General features: G+C 41.4%; 1 protein-coding gene across 3 annotated transcripts in view; it reads left to right on the top strand.

Annotated features, from left to right (window-relative positions):
- The window catches only part of veph1 (ventricular zone expressed PH domain-containing 1), a 91807-nt gene extending 71299 nt beyond the window's left edge, over positions 1-20508 (top strand). For 2 of the 3 annotated variants that reach the window (XM_053623704.1, XM_053623705.1), the window contains 2 exons: positions 12937-13073; positions 17520-20508. In XM_053623704.1, coding sequence (XP_053479679.1) covers positions 12937-13073; positions 17520-17756 — 374 coding nt within the window. In that variant the 3' untranslated portion in view covers positions 17757-20508. The remainder of the gene's footprint in view (positions 1-12936; positions 13074-17519) is intronic. The other variant, XM_053623706.1, reaches the window with a different exon arrangement.
- Positions 20509-21012: the final 504 nt, after the last annotated feature.

The raw sequence follows: 21012 nt of genomic DNA, 5'->3' as shown, positions 1-21012 counted from the left end.
GCCCGTGCCTCCAAGGCACAGAGATGTTAATCCACAACAGCGGCGCAGACATGAACTGGATCTTCATGGAGGAAAACACGGCTGTTTTGTCTCGCGGCTGATGTCGCATAGACGGTCTTAACGTTTTCAAAAAGAAAATAGTTCGCTTCCGCACGTTCACGTCTTGGTGTAGCAGTGTTTCTGATTTGTTGCACTGTTTTGCTGATTTGCTCAAGCATCCAGTCCAAGTTTTTAACACCGGTTTTACATTTCACGAACTAATCAGCATGAGAGTTAGGAAACTCTCGCACACCAGCGTAAATACATACAGTGAAGTCTTGGCAGTTTTTAAAAAGGCAGGTGAAATGTATGCGTCCTTCGCATCGCCTCAGATCTCAATGCGGTGTTTGTGCTTTAGACCGGTCGAGGTCTTCCGTCACCTCACACCTCTGAGCGATGGCCTAACCATCTGTTCAGAAAAACTGGTCCTGGGTCAGCAGTATCTTCGTGTTTCAAACCACGTAACTACTGTAGCTCAGAGGTTGTTACCAAGCAGTTTCATACAATATTCTTTCAGCTGCAAGATATTTGAGTGTTTTCTTGCATATACTGCCCATTTCAAATCCCCCCACAACATGTCAGTGGGATTCAAATACAGGCTTTGACCAGGCCATTCCACAACCCTCCATTTCTTCTTTTTGAGCCGTTCCTTGGTGGATTTGCTCGTGTGCTTAGGATCATTATCCTGTTTAAAGGCCCACTTTCGGTTCAACTTTTGGACAGTTGGCCTCACATTATCTTCAAGCACTCTTTTATATGATGAATTCACAGTTGAATCAATGAATGCAAGCTGTCCAGTCTCTGAGGCAGTGAAGCAACCCCAAACCATAACATTCTCACCACCGTGCTTCACAGTTGGTATGAGGTGCTTCTCCTGAAAAGCTGTCTTTGGTCTGCGCCAAACATGCCTGCTGTTACTGTGGCCAAACAACTCTATCTTTGATTCGTCTGTCCAGAGCACATTACTCCAAAAGAGTTGGTCTTTGCCTGTATGCTCATCAGCAAACTGTCATCTTGCTTTAATGTTCTTTTTAGACAGCCAAGGCTTTTTCCTGGCACGCCTCCTATGCAGGTCAAATTTGTGCAGTCTCTTTCTGATTGTAGAAGCATGCATTTTGAGACTAACTATCAGATCCTGTGAAGAAATTTTGTGGTTCTTGGAGACTTCTTTTTGCATCAGACAGGCTGCTCTTGGGCTGAATTTGCCGGGACGGATTTGTCCTGGAAAAACTGGCCGTCGTTTGAAATCTGCACCACTTGTAGATGATTTTCCGTACTGTGGAATGATGTATGTCAAATAATTTGATCTTTTTAAACCCCTTGCCAGACTCATAGGCATTCACAACCTTTTTTTTTTGAAGGTTTTACAGAACTCTTTAGATCTTAGCATGATGACACCACACACCTCAATAACACAGGGAACACCAGACACTAGATATGAGAGGGGTATGAATAAGACAACCTGGTTCTAATTTTATGGATTTGTAGGGGTGTACTTAATTTTCTGTTCATTTTAATTGTGACATTAATAAAAATAAATAGGTAAATAAATGTGAGACACACGGAAAAATAGGGGCCGCAAAAAGGTGGGGGGGAGGGGCTACACAACTAGATAAATAAGGGTATCCATCAGCAGAGATCATAACGACTCTATCAATAGAATCGTCTCCTGGCAAGTTTCAGTAGTTCATGATTGAGCACCATGGATTCCGGCTGTAGACAACTGTCAGTCACTGTCTGATAACAAACGGTACTGATTACACGTACGTCCATATTGCTATGGGACGTAACTATCCAACAACTTGATCAAGCTTGATGCCAGCAGCAAATGTGTTCCACACCCAGTAAGCTTTCATGTTATTATTAATAATAATAATAATAATAATAATAATAATAGCCTCATACTGTATCTCACTCGTATGAAAGTAAAAAACACACATTTCCACTTTTTGGGGTTTCATGGGATCCTCCCAACTCTCATTGTGAAAAATTTGTCAAAATCAGCGAGACTGTTCATTTGATTCTTTCCACGTCATCTTTTACTGCATTCTCGTCACGTTGGAATTCTAGACAGATCGAACCAGTGTTCTAACGACGCTGATCTAAAGGCTGCTAGTTTATATACCGCTTCATTTAAATCTACATCGTTTTGGATAAAATTAGTCACAGAAATAAAGACGTACGTCCTAGTAATTACAAGCTTCCGATTTGTAAAAAAAACCAAAAAAAAAACCATTCACGTATTCATCAAGTTGGTCATTCCCAGTTGGAAACTATTTCGGCTAAATTTAAATCATGAATGGTCTGTTATTTCAGAAAAATGGTGCCCTTAGTCTTGAAAGCTCTGACTTGCCAATGTGTTACATCATAAACACACCTGGCGGGGGGCGGTGGGCGGGGGGGGGAGTGTAATGACTGGATGTAAAGCTTTCCATCCACACACCGGTGAAAGACATTAAAGCCGTGTTTATTTCCATAGAAACAACTGTCGAAATTGCCATGAATTTGAGTTGACGTGAACGCGCTGTCACTTCCTGTTCGTCTAGAAGCTGTACGTTTAAAACCTTGCGGTTTTGTGCCCACGTCTTCTGGCAAAAGAGCGGTTTCTGTATGTATAAAAGTGCAGAGAAATAATCGGAAAGAAAAAAGTCTTGGGTATCTAGTTAAAGCGTGAATCTGTTAACCACACCCTGTTTCTGAGGTACGAGCCAATAGAAATGCACATGTGGAAAGCGCGGTCACGGAACAAACGAACAAACAGCACGGACGTCTTGTACGAATTAATTATGAGCCAATTCTTAGGTTCATGTTAAGGAATAACATGCTTCAGGATGTGCTGTTGTAGGAGAATAAAGAACAACAAGATGGAGCGATGATGCGGAGTTACTGTTACCGACAACAAAGTTCATTATTTTCTAGTAAGGACACGCCTGAGAGTTTTATTCCTCTGATACCGCAGCAAATTCGATGATTACAAAGATTTTTTTTTATCAATTAAAGAACAGCGTGTTGTACTTTTTATCTATTTATAGTTGCATATAATGTTGTGGAACGTCCGTGAAACAAGTGAGTTCCTGCTTTATCTCTGACTGTTACAAAGCGCTGACACTGGAGACTCCTTTACCATAAATGGTAAACGAACATCTCCTTCCAGATATACAAGTCCCTATGAACGAGCTGTTACTATAGAAACGATAACGTATTAGAACGAGCGCAAATGAATCGACACCTTCAGACCAGAATCAAATCAAGTACAGCGTCGATCAAATCTCGCTGCTGCCAGTTTTCGCGACTCTTTCGCTGCAGGTTGAGAATTATACGAAGTTTTCTGATGCTAAAGACCGAATTTTTACTCTGAGAAAGTGTCGAAAACTTTCATTATTCCTGAAAAGAAATATCTTTATAAAGGTGCTAAGATTTAAGCTTTCTTGTATTTGAGTGGACAAAGAGACAAAGATATTTATCTAGAATTATGACTCAGGTCATCATTTTTTTTTTTTTTTTTTTTATCCAGAGCACGCCGGGTAAAGAATTTATTCGTTTTTCTCTGTAATTTCGGTCATTTCTGTAATTGTAGCATTTATCGTTGTGTAAAAGTCTGCAGTAAGAACGAGACAAAGTCAGCGCTGCACACTTTATAAACACGTTTAATGTCGGTGTTTATAAAGGAAACCAATCGAATTAGGCAGCACGGGCAAGAGTGCCAAGGTAAAAAATAAAAGCTCTGTTTAAAACCGCAACACAGTCGCTCATTAAGCAAGTGTGATCGTTCGCACACACTCGGCGTCCCGTAGCGCTGCTTTGGTGTGCGGGATGGCGTCCACTCGTGGGGGGGTGGTGGTGTAGTGAGGTTTTAATAGGGTGTGTGTAATGTTTGCAGCGTTTACTGAAGGTCTGTAAAAGCAGCCACTGGACTCGGAGTGCTCGCCTTGGCACCGTGACGGCTCGGGTAGACGGTGCAGGCGTGCGTCCTGCCTCGTGAGACTCAAATCGGCTCACACAGCACTCTCTTTATTTAACGTTATTTAACCACCGCCATTTGGATTCTGATCGGATTCATTTTCGATAACGGCAGCCCAGGTTTATATTAATGTGCTCGTTCTAATATGTTATCGTTTCTATAGCAACAACTCATCCACGGGCACTTGCATGGTAATTTTTTTTTTTTTTTTTTTTTTTTTTTTAAATCCGTGTAATCGTTGATACGGTAACGTTTTCTGTACGGAGGCATTTCTTTAACATTTAAGAAAGAGGGTCTCCAGTTTCAGAGGTCAAGCTGTACGTTTTCCGACATCTTCAGGACAGAGGAGTTTACGTTTCGCGGACAAGCTGTGGGGTTTTCCCCCCCGTTCTTAACTCCGTCAGAAAGAAAACGAAAAGCTGGTAAAGGAATGACTGTTTATTTATATATTTAGTTTATTTATAGCTGCTATAACGTTTGTTTCATGGACATACCACAACATAGGACGCAACTATAAATGGATAAAAAGTACTCTGCGTTGTTCTGCTAATCATTGAGCAACGCTTCACGGCGTGCCGATACAGTACATGTAAAATAACCAACTTCAGCGTGGTGTGATGAAGCACAGATCCTCTCACCTACCCTGAAACTGGTTATTTGACATGTTCTTGATTATTTTCCTCTAACAGCACCACACGCACATCTCTTAGGAAATCTGATTGTATCCACTCGAATCATGAACCCCAGTCTTGGTGGCGTCTCCGTGCACGTGATCGAACCCCCATGTGAGCTGTCCTTTAGACACGGAACGTCGCTTCGTGAGTCAGCACACATGCGTTAGTCATTACGCCCTGTGGCCTTGTTTTGCTGTGCAACACTGAGGATTATAACGTACATGTGTCTCAGAGTAACAGGGCTGATCTGGGTCTCGCTTCGGCATATTTTATTAATTAGGATGTAAAAGCCAAAAACTAATCTCGCAATAAGAAATCGAGGGAAGCGCAAGCCAGCGTGATTTTGTTTCCATTTGAATTTGTCACGCCTGTTTAAGATGTTTATACTGCACAGAGCTGGCTGTGTTTCATGAGTGTTTCATGAGAATATAACTTTTGGAGGGACGCTACAGGTGAGTAGGGTTATTTTTTTAAAACAATAGCTATCGCAGTCAAAATCTTTGGCAGTTCTTTCCTGATCGTTCATGAATGTACTTTTATTTTCGCACACGTGGCATCATCTAATTGAGTAAAGGATAAAACGCTCCACGTCTTACTGTTATAGGAGCCGATGGAGTGCTGTGATGAAGCGGAGTTACTGTTACCACCTCACGGCTGATTATTTTCCTCTAACAGCATGTCCTGAAACGTTTTATTCCTCTTATACCACAGCAATGTGCCAAAAATGACCATTTTTATTTATTAAAGTACTACACATCATACGTTTATTTACAGTATTTGGCAGACACACTTATCCAGAGCAATTTACATTTACCTCATTTATACAATTGAGCAGTTGAGGTTAAGGGCCTTGCTCAAGGGACTAACAGTGGCGGCTTGGTGGTGCTGGGATCTGAACTCACGACCTTCTGATCAATAATCCTACATCTTCGCCACTGAGCTACAACTGCTCTGTTATATTTAATGTTGTAGAACATCCAAGAAACAAGTTTGTTCCTGTTCTCACTTACGTTATAGCAGCTATAAACAGTCGTCCCCTCACCAAAATCTCTTTTCTCTCTCTCCATGGTAATAAAAAAAATTTCATTTAAAAAAAAAAAAAAACACCTGGTCATGTTACCAAGAAAGCTGAAGATGTCTGAAAATGTAAAGTTATAGCTTTATGTTTGAGCGTTCACACTCCTTCCGTAATGTCATGTGACGGGCGTGTAGACGGATGCAAGTGCAGGCAAAGGCTTTTATTGAGAGGCAGGAAGACAAATACAAATCGTGTTCAAAACACAGTCCACAAACAGGTAAGGGTCAGGCGAGGTGCAAACAACAATAACAAGGACAATCCAAAAGCAAAAAACAGGAAGCCAAAAGGAGATCAAGAAACAAGGGAACAAACACAGAAACAAAGGGTCTGTAAAGTTCAGGCGGTTAAACACTGAATAAATACTGCGCAGGGAACAAAGACGCACGAGGGGGCGGATTAATCAGAGGGGGTAACGAGGAGCTGCTGAGAATGATTGGGACACGTGAGGGAAACAACTGATAACATGACAAGGGTGGAGACAGGACAGAAACCAAAACAAAACAGGTGTGAACATAAACAAAGTCAGTGACAACCCGGAAGCATTCGGTCGCACTCCAGGCTGCTTGAGCACGTTGAGCAATCTGACACTCAGCGCAAGGGGAAATACCTGACAGAGCCTTCCCCCTCCCAACCCCGGGGCCCCTCTCCCCAAGTAACCAAAAACACTCTCCCCTGGTGGTCCTGCCCCCCTAGGCAAAATGACCACACAGGACCCAAGGTCCTGAGACAGGCATTGCCTTTGATATGGGCTTCTTCCAGTGGAGCCAGGAAACAGACATGGTGCATACTGGCAGGAAGCAGGCGTTGGGTCGGCAACGGTCGCCGGGGTCAGATGGCTGGGCTGGGACATGATCGCCTGGGTTATTAGATAGGAGCCAGGCTTGGAAGGCTGCATTGTCAGCCTCAGGCATGAGCTGGTCTTGGTAGGCTTTGCTGTCAGCCTCAGGTATGAGCTGGTCTTGTGAGGCTTTGCTGTCAGCCTCAGACAACTTGACTTGGGAGGCCATCTCATCGGCCTCTGGCTTGAGCATGGCGTGTAAGGCTGTGCTATCAGTCTCTGGCATGAGAATGGCATAGGAGGTCGCATCGTCGGTCTCAGATAGAAGCTGGTCTTGGTAGGCCATCTCATCGACCTCAGGCAGGATCATGGCTTGGTAGGCCGCCCCGTCAGCCTTTCTCATATTTACCAAGGGTGCCAATATTAGTGGAGAGCACTGTACATTCCCATTCATTTATTCCTAGAATTCCTTTTATTTGCCGATCAGTTGTGAAATAGAAGTATGTACAGTATATTTTCATTTGTTCCTGTTCAAACAAATCATGGGTGAGGTAAATCTTTGCACTCAACTGTAACAGAAAGGTCATGGCAGACTTTATACTTCACCTGTTTTAAATTACGCTGTAGAAGAGCCTATGTGTGTATGTTGTGGTGGAGGTTTTAGTGCTGTGTGTCCGGTGATTTACAGGAATGTGCCTGATCCAGTATTTGGAGGAAGACGTGTAATGAGATCTCTGTGAGAATAATCACATATTCATAACGTATGAAGAATATAATATCAGGCTTGTTCCATATACACAGTAGCAATATATATATCAATTCATATTACAATACTCATTTCAATGAGTAATTTTCTTAGACATATTAGAAATATTCATATACGTTGCTAATTAGGTGTAACGTGACAATTACTTATTTAAACATAGCAGACTTGGAATTTAAATACCGAGTAAATATATACACTCATTTTAGCAGATATCAGATAGAACTACTATAGAGACCATAGCTATCTTTTTTCTTTTTTTTTTTTAACATGTATTTATTTTTGTTCTTGAACAAAATGCCTTTATTCTTCAGTGTAAAAACAAAACAAAAAATTCCCTCTAAAACTCTGACATGGTAGGAAAAATATCCACACAATTCAGAATTGAAAAGTTACGTCGATATTTACGCAGTGAAAGCTACTATTATTCACGCAGGTGTTTAAGATGATTTTCTGACGTGTGGATTACTTAAATTACCTGTGTGTAGTTCATATCTCCGAGGTTGCCAGAGTTTTCTTGAATATAAGTTCCTTGGGGAGGAAATTTCATAACTTGAATGCTCTGTATGCCACATCACTGCACCAACATCATTTAACCAAGCTAATCTCTACCACTACTATTGATAAGATTGATATGTAATTTAAAAAATGTCCCTCTTTTTTTGAAACCTAGTGAACAAATTTCCTCTTTGAAGACAAATAAATTATCTATCCATCTATCTATCATAGCCCACTTCATATATAAAGTTTGTGCCTTTTATGACATGACGTATTAGACTTTAAGCCTAAAAACATTTGGGATAGAAACTGTGGACTGAAGGAAAAATTTCCACGGATTTTGCAGTGAAAATATAATGAATGAATTAATTAATAGCATCATCTTTATGTATTTAATAGATTCCAGAACATTATGGTCATATACACAACGAAATTCTTAATTTGCACCTATAAGAAATGCAGCGGTATCAAATAAAGGTACATAATAACAAATAGAGTAATGATAATGTTTAAAAAAAAAAAAAAAACATTAGAATGTTGTCAGGAATAATCATTAAATATAGCATTGAAGGGGGACAAGCACCCAGACTTTATGAGTCGCACATTTACAGACACACTACAATTGTTGATTTGTTCATCTATTTATGTTTTTTTTTTTTTTCATCAGTGTGGGTTTTTCGCCCACTTTGTTCAAGTTTAGACAGACCTCAAGATGATGTGAGCCGAATCTGGTGAAGACTGGACAAAATTTGGAGGAGGAGTAGCAAAAAAATTGTTGGCATTGTTGCATAGCCTCAGGGAATGTTCCTGAAGGTGCCTACCAAGTTTTGCATCAGTGCGCAAGGTCGTTGCTGTGATACAGCCTCACATCCTGTTTGGTGGCTTCGCTGTCAGATTCATTGGCCCATTACCGGCAAACTGTTGTTTAAAAATCTTTTGATAATTTTTATCCAATTTGGTCTGAAGATGATGGATGCCAAATTTGGTGTTGACTGGACATAATTTGTAGGAGAAGTAGCAAAACAAACAGCGAACAAATCCAAGATGGCGGAAAATCTAATTAGGCAGACTTCATAGGGTGCATTGGACTCGTCATGACCCAGAGAATCCAGGGATGCCTGGCTTTTAAATTTGACACACAGAGTTCAATAGTTATGATCATAAACTTTCTTCCAAATTAGGCCCAAATTTGACTTGATGGTGGCGCTACAGCGTTGGCAGCACTTGGCCCAAATTTCATCAAAATGTTCCTTAGACCTTCCCCAATCAGTGTGCCAAATTTTACAACTTCATACCTTATGGTTCTATGGGTTGCCATAGACACCCTAGCCAGAAGAAGAAGAAACGGAAGAAGAAGAAAAGGTAGAATTACAATAGGGTGCCTATGCACCTTCGGCGCTTGGCCCCCTAATAAACTATATTAAAGTAATAGAAATATATTGAAAACATAATGATAAAAACATATAGTGATCATCTTACATCCTGCATCCATACCCTGCTCTTTCTAGCCTGTGTACTGTTTAGTACATGTGGTTGAAATCAGCGATGCGTAGCTGGAACGAGTCGAGCTCCTGTCCCAGTCAACATAAACCAAAGAGTCAAATAGAGGATATTCTCAGCAGGGGTTTTCTGGAATAACATCTGAATATCAGAGTTTTCCCTTAGGTTATCGGCCATAAAGCAGAATGACGATCAAATCAATACTCCGGGATTTCTGGTAAATCTCCGTGATTCATGCAAACAAAACAATCACTGACCTCCACATACCCAGAAGAACAGCCTGGATTTATAATTGCAGCAGATCTGGGAGGTAAAGTGTGTCCTTTGACATACACGGTCTATTACAGTCTTCATGTTTGCTATGAGAGGTTCATGTGCGCTATCCAGACAAGATCCCCTTTCTCAGACAACACCATGTGAAAGTTTACTTCTGGTTTCAGCAGTCAGGATGTCTGACAGCACCAGAAAGCGTTCTTAAGTCTGAAATGAGAGAATAGAACCCTCATTATTACTGTTACCATCACAATGTTTCCTATTACAGCACATCCTGAAGTATTTAATCCTATTACACTACAGCAGTTTATAGACTAACAAGTTTCTATCATGTGAAGCTTGTGAAGCTAGAATAGTAGTTTTGGGGGTTTTCATTGCTGTTGGTTTGGCTCTGGCTTCAGCTTCACTTCATCCATATATCCACAAGCAGCCAAACACTTTCTCAAGCATCATCTTACTCGGGCGATGATTTGATTTTCCACTTGTCCCCCGTCAGCGAATCAAAAAGTGTTTCAGAAAATACTTCGCAAAGCACAAATCCCACTAATGCCTGTATTCTGGTTTCACTCACATCAGACCAGTGAAATATTCTGAGATATCAGTCAGTACTGATCATGCTAGCAGTGCATAAAAATACACTGGCCCAGATGAATGTCCACAAAGAGACGAAGTGTAGAACCTGAGTTGATGTGGCTACAAAATGAGCTCATTATGCAACGTTCAATCTGCTAAGTTTGTAGCTTGGGAGGTGTCTTAGCTTGTCCACAGAGGAACAGTGTGGCTGCAGATTTTCATTCCAACCAAACATCTGATTTAAGATGTTCTTTATACAGGTGCAATCGGGTGTGATATAAACATAGGCAGAAATAATGGCGGGTTTGCTCTGGATTGCTGTGTACAAGACTCATCGATGACTGAGTGACGTCCACCATATTGGGGTGGTATTCCGTATGGGGAAAAAAAGTGCTCTGCACTGTCAAGAGGTCCAAAAGGAATCTCATGAAACTAGACGTAAGACAGGGTAGTGTGCCCTTTGGTACTAGACTACAATGCGATATATGACACTCGACATAATAAAGACACTATAACACATATTACCCCTGATAAGACTGAAAATATGCCATTGAACTGAGCTGATTTTATTCTACAATTCAAACTAGTGATCCCTGGAAGAAGCTACTCAAATATAAATTAATGACTACTTGATAAAAAGTTGTCTGAAACTAGCGCTCCAATACGGCGGCGATGCAAAACTCAATGACGCATCGCAGCCAAGCCAGTGCAGCATCCCTGCACTTAGACACCAATCAACCATAACATTAAAACCAATGACGGGTGACGTGAATAACATTGCGTATCTCGTTACAGTAGCACCTGTCAAGGGGTGGGATATATCAGGCAGCAAGTGCACAGTCAGTTCTCAAAGTTGATGTGTTGCAAGCAGGAAAAATGGGCAAGTCGTAAGGACAAGGGCCGAATTGTGATTGGTCAGAGTATCTCCAAAATGGCCGGTCTTGTGGTGTGTTCCCGGTATGCACTGGTTAGTACCTACCAACGTGGTCCAAGGCAGGACAACCAGTGAACCGGTGACAGGGTCATGGGCACCCGAGGCTCATTGAAGAGAGATATAGATATAATTAAATTCCCAATTAGTTTTACCATAATGGAAAACAATGCTGAGGGCAAAATGGCTTGTTTAAGTATTCACAACAAAATGACAAGCAAAATGACGGAAGTGGAATAAAATGGCATGCAAAACTGGCTTCCGCTAATATATAATAATCTATTTAATATGTAATAATTTCTCCATCCTGGTTGTGCTAACTTCACTTAAATGCTTATGTATGAAGAACAGAAATGCATTTTGTATGTTGCTGTTCGTGCATTTAGACGCCTACGCCAGTTCCCTACCGAACACGCAAGGTGTTTCGTGCAGATTTCACCTAAACACTGGCACAAACAGCTCAGTACATCAGTCCTCATGTGTTTCTGAGCTTGTCCTTATCTTCCTAAATTGAAAACTGTTCCTGTGCTGCTCATGAATAGGGTCTGTTCAACGAACAGACCCAACAGCAATAGCCCCAGTTTGGCCCTGATTACCGCATGACATCAGCTCTACCTTTCCCCCTCTTTCTAGGACTTTTTCTATATTAACAAGAACTCAAGGCTGCTCGCCTGTAGCACAGTGGCACAAGATAAAGTAATGTTCGAATGTTCTGTGTGCGAGAACCCGAGGGGGAGGTTTCTGGCAGCGCAGGGTCTCAGCGTTTGGTAACCATCAAAGATTGCTCTTACTTAATCGTAAACAGGGATATCAAAGAGCGTCGGATTCTCATCTGCTCTCCTCGTTGCTGCAGAAAAAGATGCAGACAATAGGGTGCTTTGTGCCGTCCTGGAAGAGCTGTAACCCCGCTTCCTGTTTTACGGGAATTGGCCAATGAGGGCACTTGGCGGAGCACTTTGTCGCCTCGCTGCTTGGTTAAGACCGGCCGAGCGAGCAAACATACGTAGGGGAGACAGTGGGTAGAGTGTGTCCTGTCTCAGTCTGGCCTCAGGATCACATTCACATACACAGATTTATAGATAAACTTCACAGTTTTCTTTTTTTTCTTTTTTTTTGTGATGTTTAACAGGCATTTCAGAGAGAGAAAAAAAAACAATAGTTTGACTTCTTGCTTGATCAAGGCAGGCTGTTTAGGAGTTTTAACGCTGGCTGATGTTCAAGATCAGGGCTTTTCAACCTTTTTCTGGGCCAGAGACACCATTTTAAAGGTCTAAAATGCGTTGGTCAGCAGATGGATGTTGGTTTAGTTTGGGTCACGTTCATGGGGTAATGTTTCTGAGCATAAAGCTGGTTTTCACCAGACACATCAAGAAACGGAGCATGCGATTCTATTCAAATGCGATTCGATTCTAATGAGATTCTCACTTCTTCACTCTGCAGCAGTTTGACCTTTCATGGAGTCTGGTTAACACCCAGCGTCACAGCATCGCTGCGGTCGGCTGCAGATTTAAATAAGGTCCATCTGCTGTTTACAGCATGCATCACTCGATTATGTAAAAGAGTTCTTTCATAACACATTCCACTTTAGGAACTCTTATTTGGCAACGATTATCTTAACGAACTGAGCGTTTAGTTGAGAACGACACACGAGTAGAAATGGTGCCGCCATCTTTGCACGTATTCTACAATTAAGCAAGTTGTGTAACATCGTCATCTAAAGAAAGATATAACGTCAACACAGTGGAATAGAACCTGTAATGTATTCTCATTTTTCTAACGTCTTATGAATATATTTACAGAGAGCGTTCCTGAATACTGTATGTGTGTTTTGTGAAATTGCGATAACATCGTTGCTCTCATCTTTCCAGTGGTGAATCAAGACGGCCAGCCGCTCATCGAGGGCACGTTAAAGGAGAAACAGGTGCGCTGGAAGTTTATCAAACGCTGGAAAACGCGCTACTTCACTCTGGCTGGTAACCAGCTCCTCTTCAGGAAAGGGAAATCAGTAAGTGTCTCGTAGCAGGACGATGCAAAATGGACTGCAAAAATGGATGAAAAAGTGGGTTTTAACCAAGCGGGTTAAGGGTCTTGCTCAAGGGCGCAACAGTGGCTGCTTGGTGGTGCTGGGGTTTTGACCTCATGACCTTCTGATCAGCAGACCAACGCCTTAACCACTGACAACGTGTTTAGACTCAGGTGATGAGACTGATGTGGATGATGATGATAATCAAATTGAGAAATGAACTCGCATTGTAAATGTATAATTATTTAAATCTCGTCACTAATGCGGTTTTTTTTTTTTTTTCCTAGTCAGTAGATTAGGTTATAAATCTAGAGTAAGGCACTTCCAATTGCGTTCCAATTGCGAACGCAATTGCGTTCCAATTGCACTTCCAATTCCAATTGCGCAATTCTTTCAGCGCAATTGGAACGAAATCTTTAAAGTGGGATTGTCTCCATTTTCAGAAGAGGAATATATTTCAGCTCAGCGTGTAGTTTTCAGAACTATTTCTAATGCAAACTGTCCAAATTTGCTCACCTGAAGGGTTTTCCCAGGCCGCCACACCACCGTGTACCGTTCTGTAACCTCCCGCGAATACACTCATGACTCGGGTGTCTTTTTTTTTTGTTTCTCCTGCTCCTCATAACTGAATCATGACGAAACAGTAAGTCAAGCGAACTCTCGATAAGGTCTAAGGTTCCTCTACTGGGTTTACAAAACCTGAATGTAATAATATAGCATGCAGTATTAGCCCCCGGGGTTCACCTGCATCCAAGGCATGATTGCCATAATGCATGATTCATACAATTTTTCATGCCGAAAGATGGAAATCAGCATTCAGGGTAGCTAGAAAATGGGGAGAAAATGAAAAACAGGAAAACTAGAGAAGCCTGCAGTATGTTTTAACAGTGCATTTCAATTTAACAACTGAGCTGCAAGCCAATGATGGTGGGGGTTCACTCCAGCTTGAACCAAAAGGACCACGAAGGGAAAAAAAAAAAAGATTTTATAATCAAAAGCATGCTGAGAAGACAAAGAGAAAAAGATATTGAGGTCAGTTTGTCATGACTGAAGAGAAAGCCAAATAAACCAAACGCCAGTGTGATAAAGGAAATGAGGAAAATTCATTCAGCTCAAGTTAAATGGAAAACAAATTGTCCTGCTTACCATTCTGTTTGGATATGTTTCTGACCTCGCCAGTTTCATTTATTTAGAAAAGGAAAAACTGTACAAATTATAAACTACTAAGGAAGCAATTTTCAACATAAATATCTTTTGAGCCCTGTTCTACATACAAATCGACTCTGCGGTTTTCAATTACACGCTTTGTTAACATTTACAACGTTTGCAGGCAAAAGCAGAGTTTTTTTTTATCGTCCGATCGCAAACTTTTCGTACCGTTTTATTTGAGTTCAGCTCGATGAGCTCTGCCGCTTGACGAAGCACAGTGTGTAACCGACAGGACTCTGGAGAGCGTTAAGTGTGCATGAGGTTTATTAACGTGTAAGCCAAAGTGCCAAAAGAAAAGAAAACAAGAAACAGGCAAGGGTAACAAACCCAAATCTGCATCCAGCACAACCAGGCCAAAACAGTAATCCAAAGAACAATCCAAAACACAGGCGAGTTCACTCAACTCGCCACCGGTGTTCTGATGCATCCAGCAACCAATCACTGCTCACCATCGTTCCCGTCGACCAATCACGACTCACAGTCCCTTCGTTCTTCATTTTAAACTCTCGTCCTGGCATATTTACAGTCGTAAATGTGACGGTTTTTTCCCCATCCGTAAGCATACTACTACTCACGACCGCTGCTTCATTTCGTTCGCGTTCTTGACCGAACGTCTAGAATTTTATAAATACCGAGCTTGTGGTGCCGTGACCGAAGACATCCAAAGTCGTTCTATAAGAAACGAGTTATATATAACCTGTTCTTTTCTGTTCAGTTACAGCTCTTTTCACATATTCAAGCATCTTCTGAAAATCTTCCTTCTTCATATAACCCGAATTTGTCATTTGGTATGCAGATGATCATGACGAGTCGATTAATATACAAAACATTTGGTTTACGTCCCGTCGTCTGGCCACTTCTAGTGACGTCTACTGACTTCTGAGTATGCATTAGCTATATTTATGTGCAAAGAGTTAGCAACGATACACAGAACACAAACTAGATGATTGGCAAGACTTCGCAAACTCAGCGGCTGTGACGTTAAACCACGTGATTTTTAGATCGTGTATGTTAGACCGTGAAGTTCATCTGCTGGCGTGGAGGTGTAATGTGTTAAAGGCTGTTATTCTAGTTACTATCTACCTACGATTCTAGTTACTATCAACCGTCTAATATCCGTCTCGTTACTCATCGTGCTAATGAAACGCCACGACTCTGCAACTATGGACGAACGGCACGTATAATCAATCGACAGAAAGTTCTGAAGATCTTTTGCCTTTGATGGAGATTTATTCATAGATGTTTTCAGACAGCAAACTATCTCCAGAGCGAGGCTTGAGAACGTGAGACAGCCTGAGAATAAAGCGAGAATAAAAGCAAATGACAATTATCAAGAAAGCACACCAAGCCATCATAACCCACAAACCGCTTCCCAGCGTCTGTTCCCACGTTTTAAGAGCCAACGTTCCACCAAATATTGAATCGTAAGCATTGGGAGTTGGAATTTACCCTGTGGTGGTTTGCAGTACTTCCCCTTCATGTTCTTTCATTGTAGAAACTCCTTCGAGGAGCAGTGCATACACTCACAGACGTTAAGCACGACGAGGTAACACACAACAGAGCCCAGAGAGCAAAGAGAGAGAGAGAGAACAGGGTTTAGGGATCTCCAAGGTTAAAAGATACATACCTTTATATATTTATAGGGATCAGATGGTTTTAAATTATTAATAATGGTTAATAATTATTACAGGAAATATCAACATGCTATTATCAAAGTTGTATTAATTTATATCCTATTTCTAATTATATTTATATGTTTATTATGGAGGTCTTATAGTTATTAGTCTCTTTTAACTGGTCACATGAATTGAATGGGTTTAATCCAAACCTCAGTAACTGAAAGTAACTTTAAAAAAAAAATTAAATAATAATAATAATGTTAACTTTGGCACAATGTGTTGTGTAATTGGAAAGTTCAGGGATAAAATGCGTTCCAATGGCTCTAAGGCTCCAAAAACCAGACGATTACTGAACGCATTGAAATAATATTGAAATAGTTGTTGGGGAAAATAAATGTGTGTGGATGTGGATCCATGGGATTTATTTTTACAGTTAAATCGGTTTCTGGGTTGAACAAGTTTGAGAACCCCGGAGAGCCCTAAATAGACGTAACTTCACATTAGCACTTTCCATTGTTTAACGTTAAATGAACATTAGCGCTCAAAAACCTTTGAACGTTAAATTATCCCTCAAAAATATGACGTGCAAAAAGAGCAATCTTCTTTGTTTCCAAAGAAGATGAGCCAATCGGCACGCGAATCTGGAATGACTGACAGATGCGTGCGGCGTTTAGAGCTCTCGGATATTAACTGCCACCTCGGAAGCCCCGCCCCCTTTCCCCCATCTCACAGCGGTCTTCTTCTTCCTCGGTTTTCTCCCCTTGGAGAACGTTTTGAGACGTGGCGTCCTCGCTTTCCGTCACGTCAAACAGAGACCGTTTTGAGTTCATTCGTGTGAAATAAAAACTATGGATCTATGGATATGTCTTTGACTCGACTAACTAACTTTGACTCGACAAGTACGTCGTTATCCGCAGTATATCACATCGCTATGTTTATTTAGGGATGATACAGAGCATTTTGGACTACAACAAAGTGTCAAATCGAACACTTTACAGATCATTTTAATGGTAAAATTAAAATTCAGGTGTCTAAAGGTCCTGTTTTTCATCGTCAGCTGTTTTTTTTTGTTTGTTTTTTTAAACAAGTCGTTATTTTGCTAATCAGATCACAGAGACTAAAACGAATTAAAAATCGATGAAAGTCTGTAAAAATTCTTCCCTCTCTGAGCAAATGTCTCTAGCCCTGTAGCTGGTTTCAGGTCCGATGAGATGCCTTCAGCTAAACATTACATTAAAGCTTAAACATTACAAGCACTTGAGAGATTTGTGTAACAGCCGGACATGACGGTTTTCCAGAGCACTCACTGTAGACAGTGTCGTGTGAATTCGTATAGTCCTATACGTAAATAATGCTGTATATAAAACAGTCTGTATCGTCCATAATGAATGACACGAGTGAGTCGCTGAACTAGGGACGGTTCGTTCTGCTGAAATACATCAGGAATGTGGTCCACCTGCTCGTACAGCCTGTCTAACGGGGTTTAATTTTATTCTCTGTATGCTGGATTGCAGTTTACATTGCAGTTAGGTTCAAATGAAATCTCTGTGTAACGCAATGCACTGAATACAGTATTGTTTAATTCTGTTCCCTGACCCAGAAGGATGAGCTGGACGACAACACTATCGAGCTAAGCAAAGTGCAGAGCGTGAAGGTGGTGGCAAAAAAGCGACGGGACCGCGGCCTACCTCGAGCTTTCGAGATCTTCACGGACAATAAGACGTACGTGCTGAAGGCCGAGGACGAGAAGCACGCAGAGGAATGGCTGCAGTGCATCAACGTGGCTGTAGCGCAGGCCAAAGAGCGCGAGAACCGAGAGGCTACGACGTACCTGTAGGTCCGTGCCACCCGGGGAACGCAGGAGTGAGCGTCGAGAACTCTTTTAAGAACTACTAGACGAAAAGGCACTATGGGAAATGGTAGACTGTTTTGTAATATCCACTATAAATCCTGGAGCCATTTTGCACATGAGCGGCATGACAAGTGATGATGTGGTTTTCCAGTATTCAAGTGGGGGGGGGGGACTCCATCCTGTACCGGACTCTTAAAGCTTTGATCATTCAGTACGTGGGGTGAAGATGACAAGATTAAAGCCGGCTGTATAGCTCAAACGAAAAAGACGTGACGCAGAAAGATTCGTTTTGTGCAAGAAAGAGGCTGTGGTTTCGATTCATTCATACCCCATGGTCAAAAACAGAACTCCTAACCACCGTGTCTTTTGTTCTGCGACGGGTCTAAATATTATATAAATATTATATGGTTGCTTTGGATCTCTGGACAGAGCTGCAGTATGATTTCCAGGTCCATTGTTTGTGCAGTTGTAGCTAGCGGTCATGGAAACACTAACAGTGGAGTTACAAAAAGCAGTACTAGTTTTCAAAACGTACTGGGATCCTGCGTATAGTTTAATCAATATATACGAATTCCACGACGTTCATCCTCTCACCTCCTGGTGTCTCGTTAGCAGTGTGAGGAAGTACACTGTGGAACAGCACACACACTCCGAGCTGTAATTAAATCATCTTTAAATCCTGCCTAATCTATTCAGGGAGAACACACTGTGCTGTGCTCGGTCTCTATTAATCCCCCTCTCAACCCTGCAGGAAGACACTGGATGTTCTCGGACATATGAGAACACGGACGTTCACTCTGGGGCAAAAAAAATTCGTTCCAATTGTTCAATGTTAGGAGCCACTTCCTGCGAAGACCAATACACCAGAGCAGAGCTTCTCAACAGACTGTCAATCGTCCGCGGGAGGACATCAACACTGAATGAAACGACACTGACACTTTATTTTTTAATCATTTTATTTTTATGTAGTCTGTTTAATCTAGCAAGGAATAACAACGTTAACATGCCAAGACTGAAGTGTGGAGAAACTGAGGTAACACGGGGGTTCATTTTGAATATATTGAAGCCGTATGCTAACATTTAGAGGCCAGAAACTAAGTAAATCGCGCCCGTGTATTATGAACGAATCGTGTTACACTGTTCTTGGCCACGTCTTCAGTATCTGATGGCCACAAATTGTATAACTTGTGCCAATGATGTAATATTTGGTGGGAAGGTCATCAAAATGTGGCCTCCATTTTTTTTTTTTTTTTTTTTTTTTTTTTTTTTTGTGTCTCATTTTTCATGGTGTGCCAATACTTTTGGAGTTGACTCTATCGTGTTGGATAGTTTTATTTCATTGGAAACGTGGAGGTACATATAGACAACCCACAATGGCGTCCGGTCAGCTCAGGGCAAAACTAATAAACAAACCACCTCGTTTAACTGAAAAAGAGATAAGACGCTGAAACATATACCTGTACCTATACAGATTGTTTCTTTATTATTTAAATAGATAAATGACTTCCCTTTCTCTCTACAAATCTAGCCAATAAACACAGACGAGCTAGCAAACCAGACAAAAAAAAAAATGGTAGCTGACCCGGTCACCTGGACAACAAACGAATAGCTTAGGCTCCTACACCAGGAAGTCGAATCCGAACCACGAAGCACGACACCAGAGCACTCCGTCTGGTCAGAGATGTCCGAGCTCATGCAGATGGTATGAGAACACATATTAGGAACCCACGTTAGGAAGTGAGCGTAGCATGAGACATCTGGACAAAGAAGACACACACAGATCAACACAGAAATAACACAACCCACAAGGTGCAGAGAAGTAACAACGCTAACTGATGCTAACTGTGCATCCGCACGCTCGGGTTCCTATATGTTAACAGTAGACATGGATTTTGTTGGATTACAAGCCAGCACTCTGCAAAGGTATTTTCATTTTTTTAACCTTTCGTCCAATCATACGCTTTGTCATTCAGTCCAAACATCAGTTATAAATCCACCAAACTGGGCTGAAAAAGGTTATATAAAACACATAGTCATTTGAAATGGGGACATTTTCTGTTGACTGTTAACTGGGAAGTGGAATGCATAGACCCCTGAGGGCTAAAGAACACAAAACAGATCTTGAGACAATGAAATCATCGTTGCATACAGTGCTGTGAAAAATGATTTGCCCCCATCCTGATTTTCCTCCGTTTTTGTGTGTATCTCATGCTAAATGGTTTCAGAAATTAAAACCGAATCGAAGGTAAAACAAAGGCGACCTGAGTAAACACTAAATACAGTTTTTTAAATGATAATGTTATTTATTGAAGCAAAAAAAGGTGACTGAAATCCATCAGTCTAGGAAGGGTTACAAAGCTATTTCAAAGGCTGTGGGACTCCAGAGAACCACAGCGAGAGCCGTTATCTCCAAATGGAAAAACTCGGCACTGTAGTGAAGCTTCCCAGAAGTGTCCGACCTTCCAAAATTCCTCCGGGTGCACAGCGACGACTCATCCAGGAAGTCAGAAAAGAGCCAAGGACAACATCAAAGGACGTACAGGCCTCTCTTGCATCAATAAAGGTCACTGTTCATGACTCCACTATCAGAAAGACACTGGGGGAAAATGGCTTCCATGGAAGAGAGGCGAGGTGAAAACCGCTGCTAACCCGGAAGATCATTAAGACTCGTCTGAATTTTGCTAAAACACACCTTGATGATCCTCAAACCTTTTGGGAGAATGTTCTGTAGATTGAGGAGTCGGAAGTGGAACTGTTTGGAAGACGGGAGTCCCGTTACATCTGGCGTAAACCAAACACCAAATTCCACTAAACGAACATCATACCTACAGTCAAGCATGGTGGAGGTAGTGTCATGGTGTGGGGATGCGTTGCTGCTTCAGGACCTGGGCAACTTTTAATAATTGAGAGAAAGATGAATTCTGCTCTCTACCAGAAAATCCTAAAGGAGAATGTCTGGTCTTCAGTCTGTAAGTTGAAACTCAAGCGCAACCGGATTATGCAGTAAAACAATGATCCAAAGCAGAGGAGTAAATCCTAGTCCTAGAAGTAAATGAAAGACTGATCTCCAGTTATCGGAAGAGTTTGTTTGCAGTTTTTTCTACTAAAGGTGGCAAGTTTAAGGGGGCAGTTATTTTTTTTCACATGGGATAGGTGTTGGATAACATTTTTTTTTCTTCTAATATAAAGGGGCTCCTAACATTGAACAATCCACAACACTTTTCTGACTAAACCAGACTTG

Source organism: Ictalurus furcatus, chromosome 4, assembly GCF_023375685.1.
Source record: "Ictalurus furcatus strain D&B chromosome 4, Billie_1.0, whole genome shotgun sequence".
Classification (NCBI taxonomy): Eukaryota; Metazoa; Chordata; class Actinopteri; order Siluriformes; family Ictaluridae; genus Ictalurus; species Ictalurus furcatus.
This window is presented reverse-complemented; position numbering and strand designations above follow the sequence as displayed.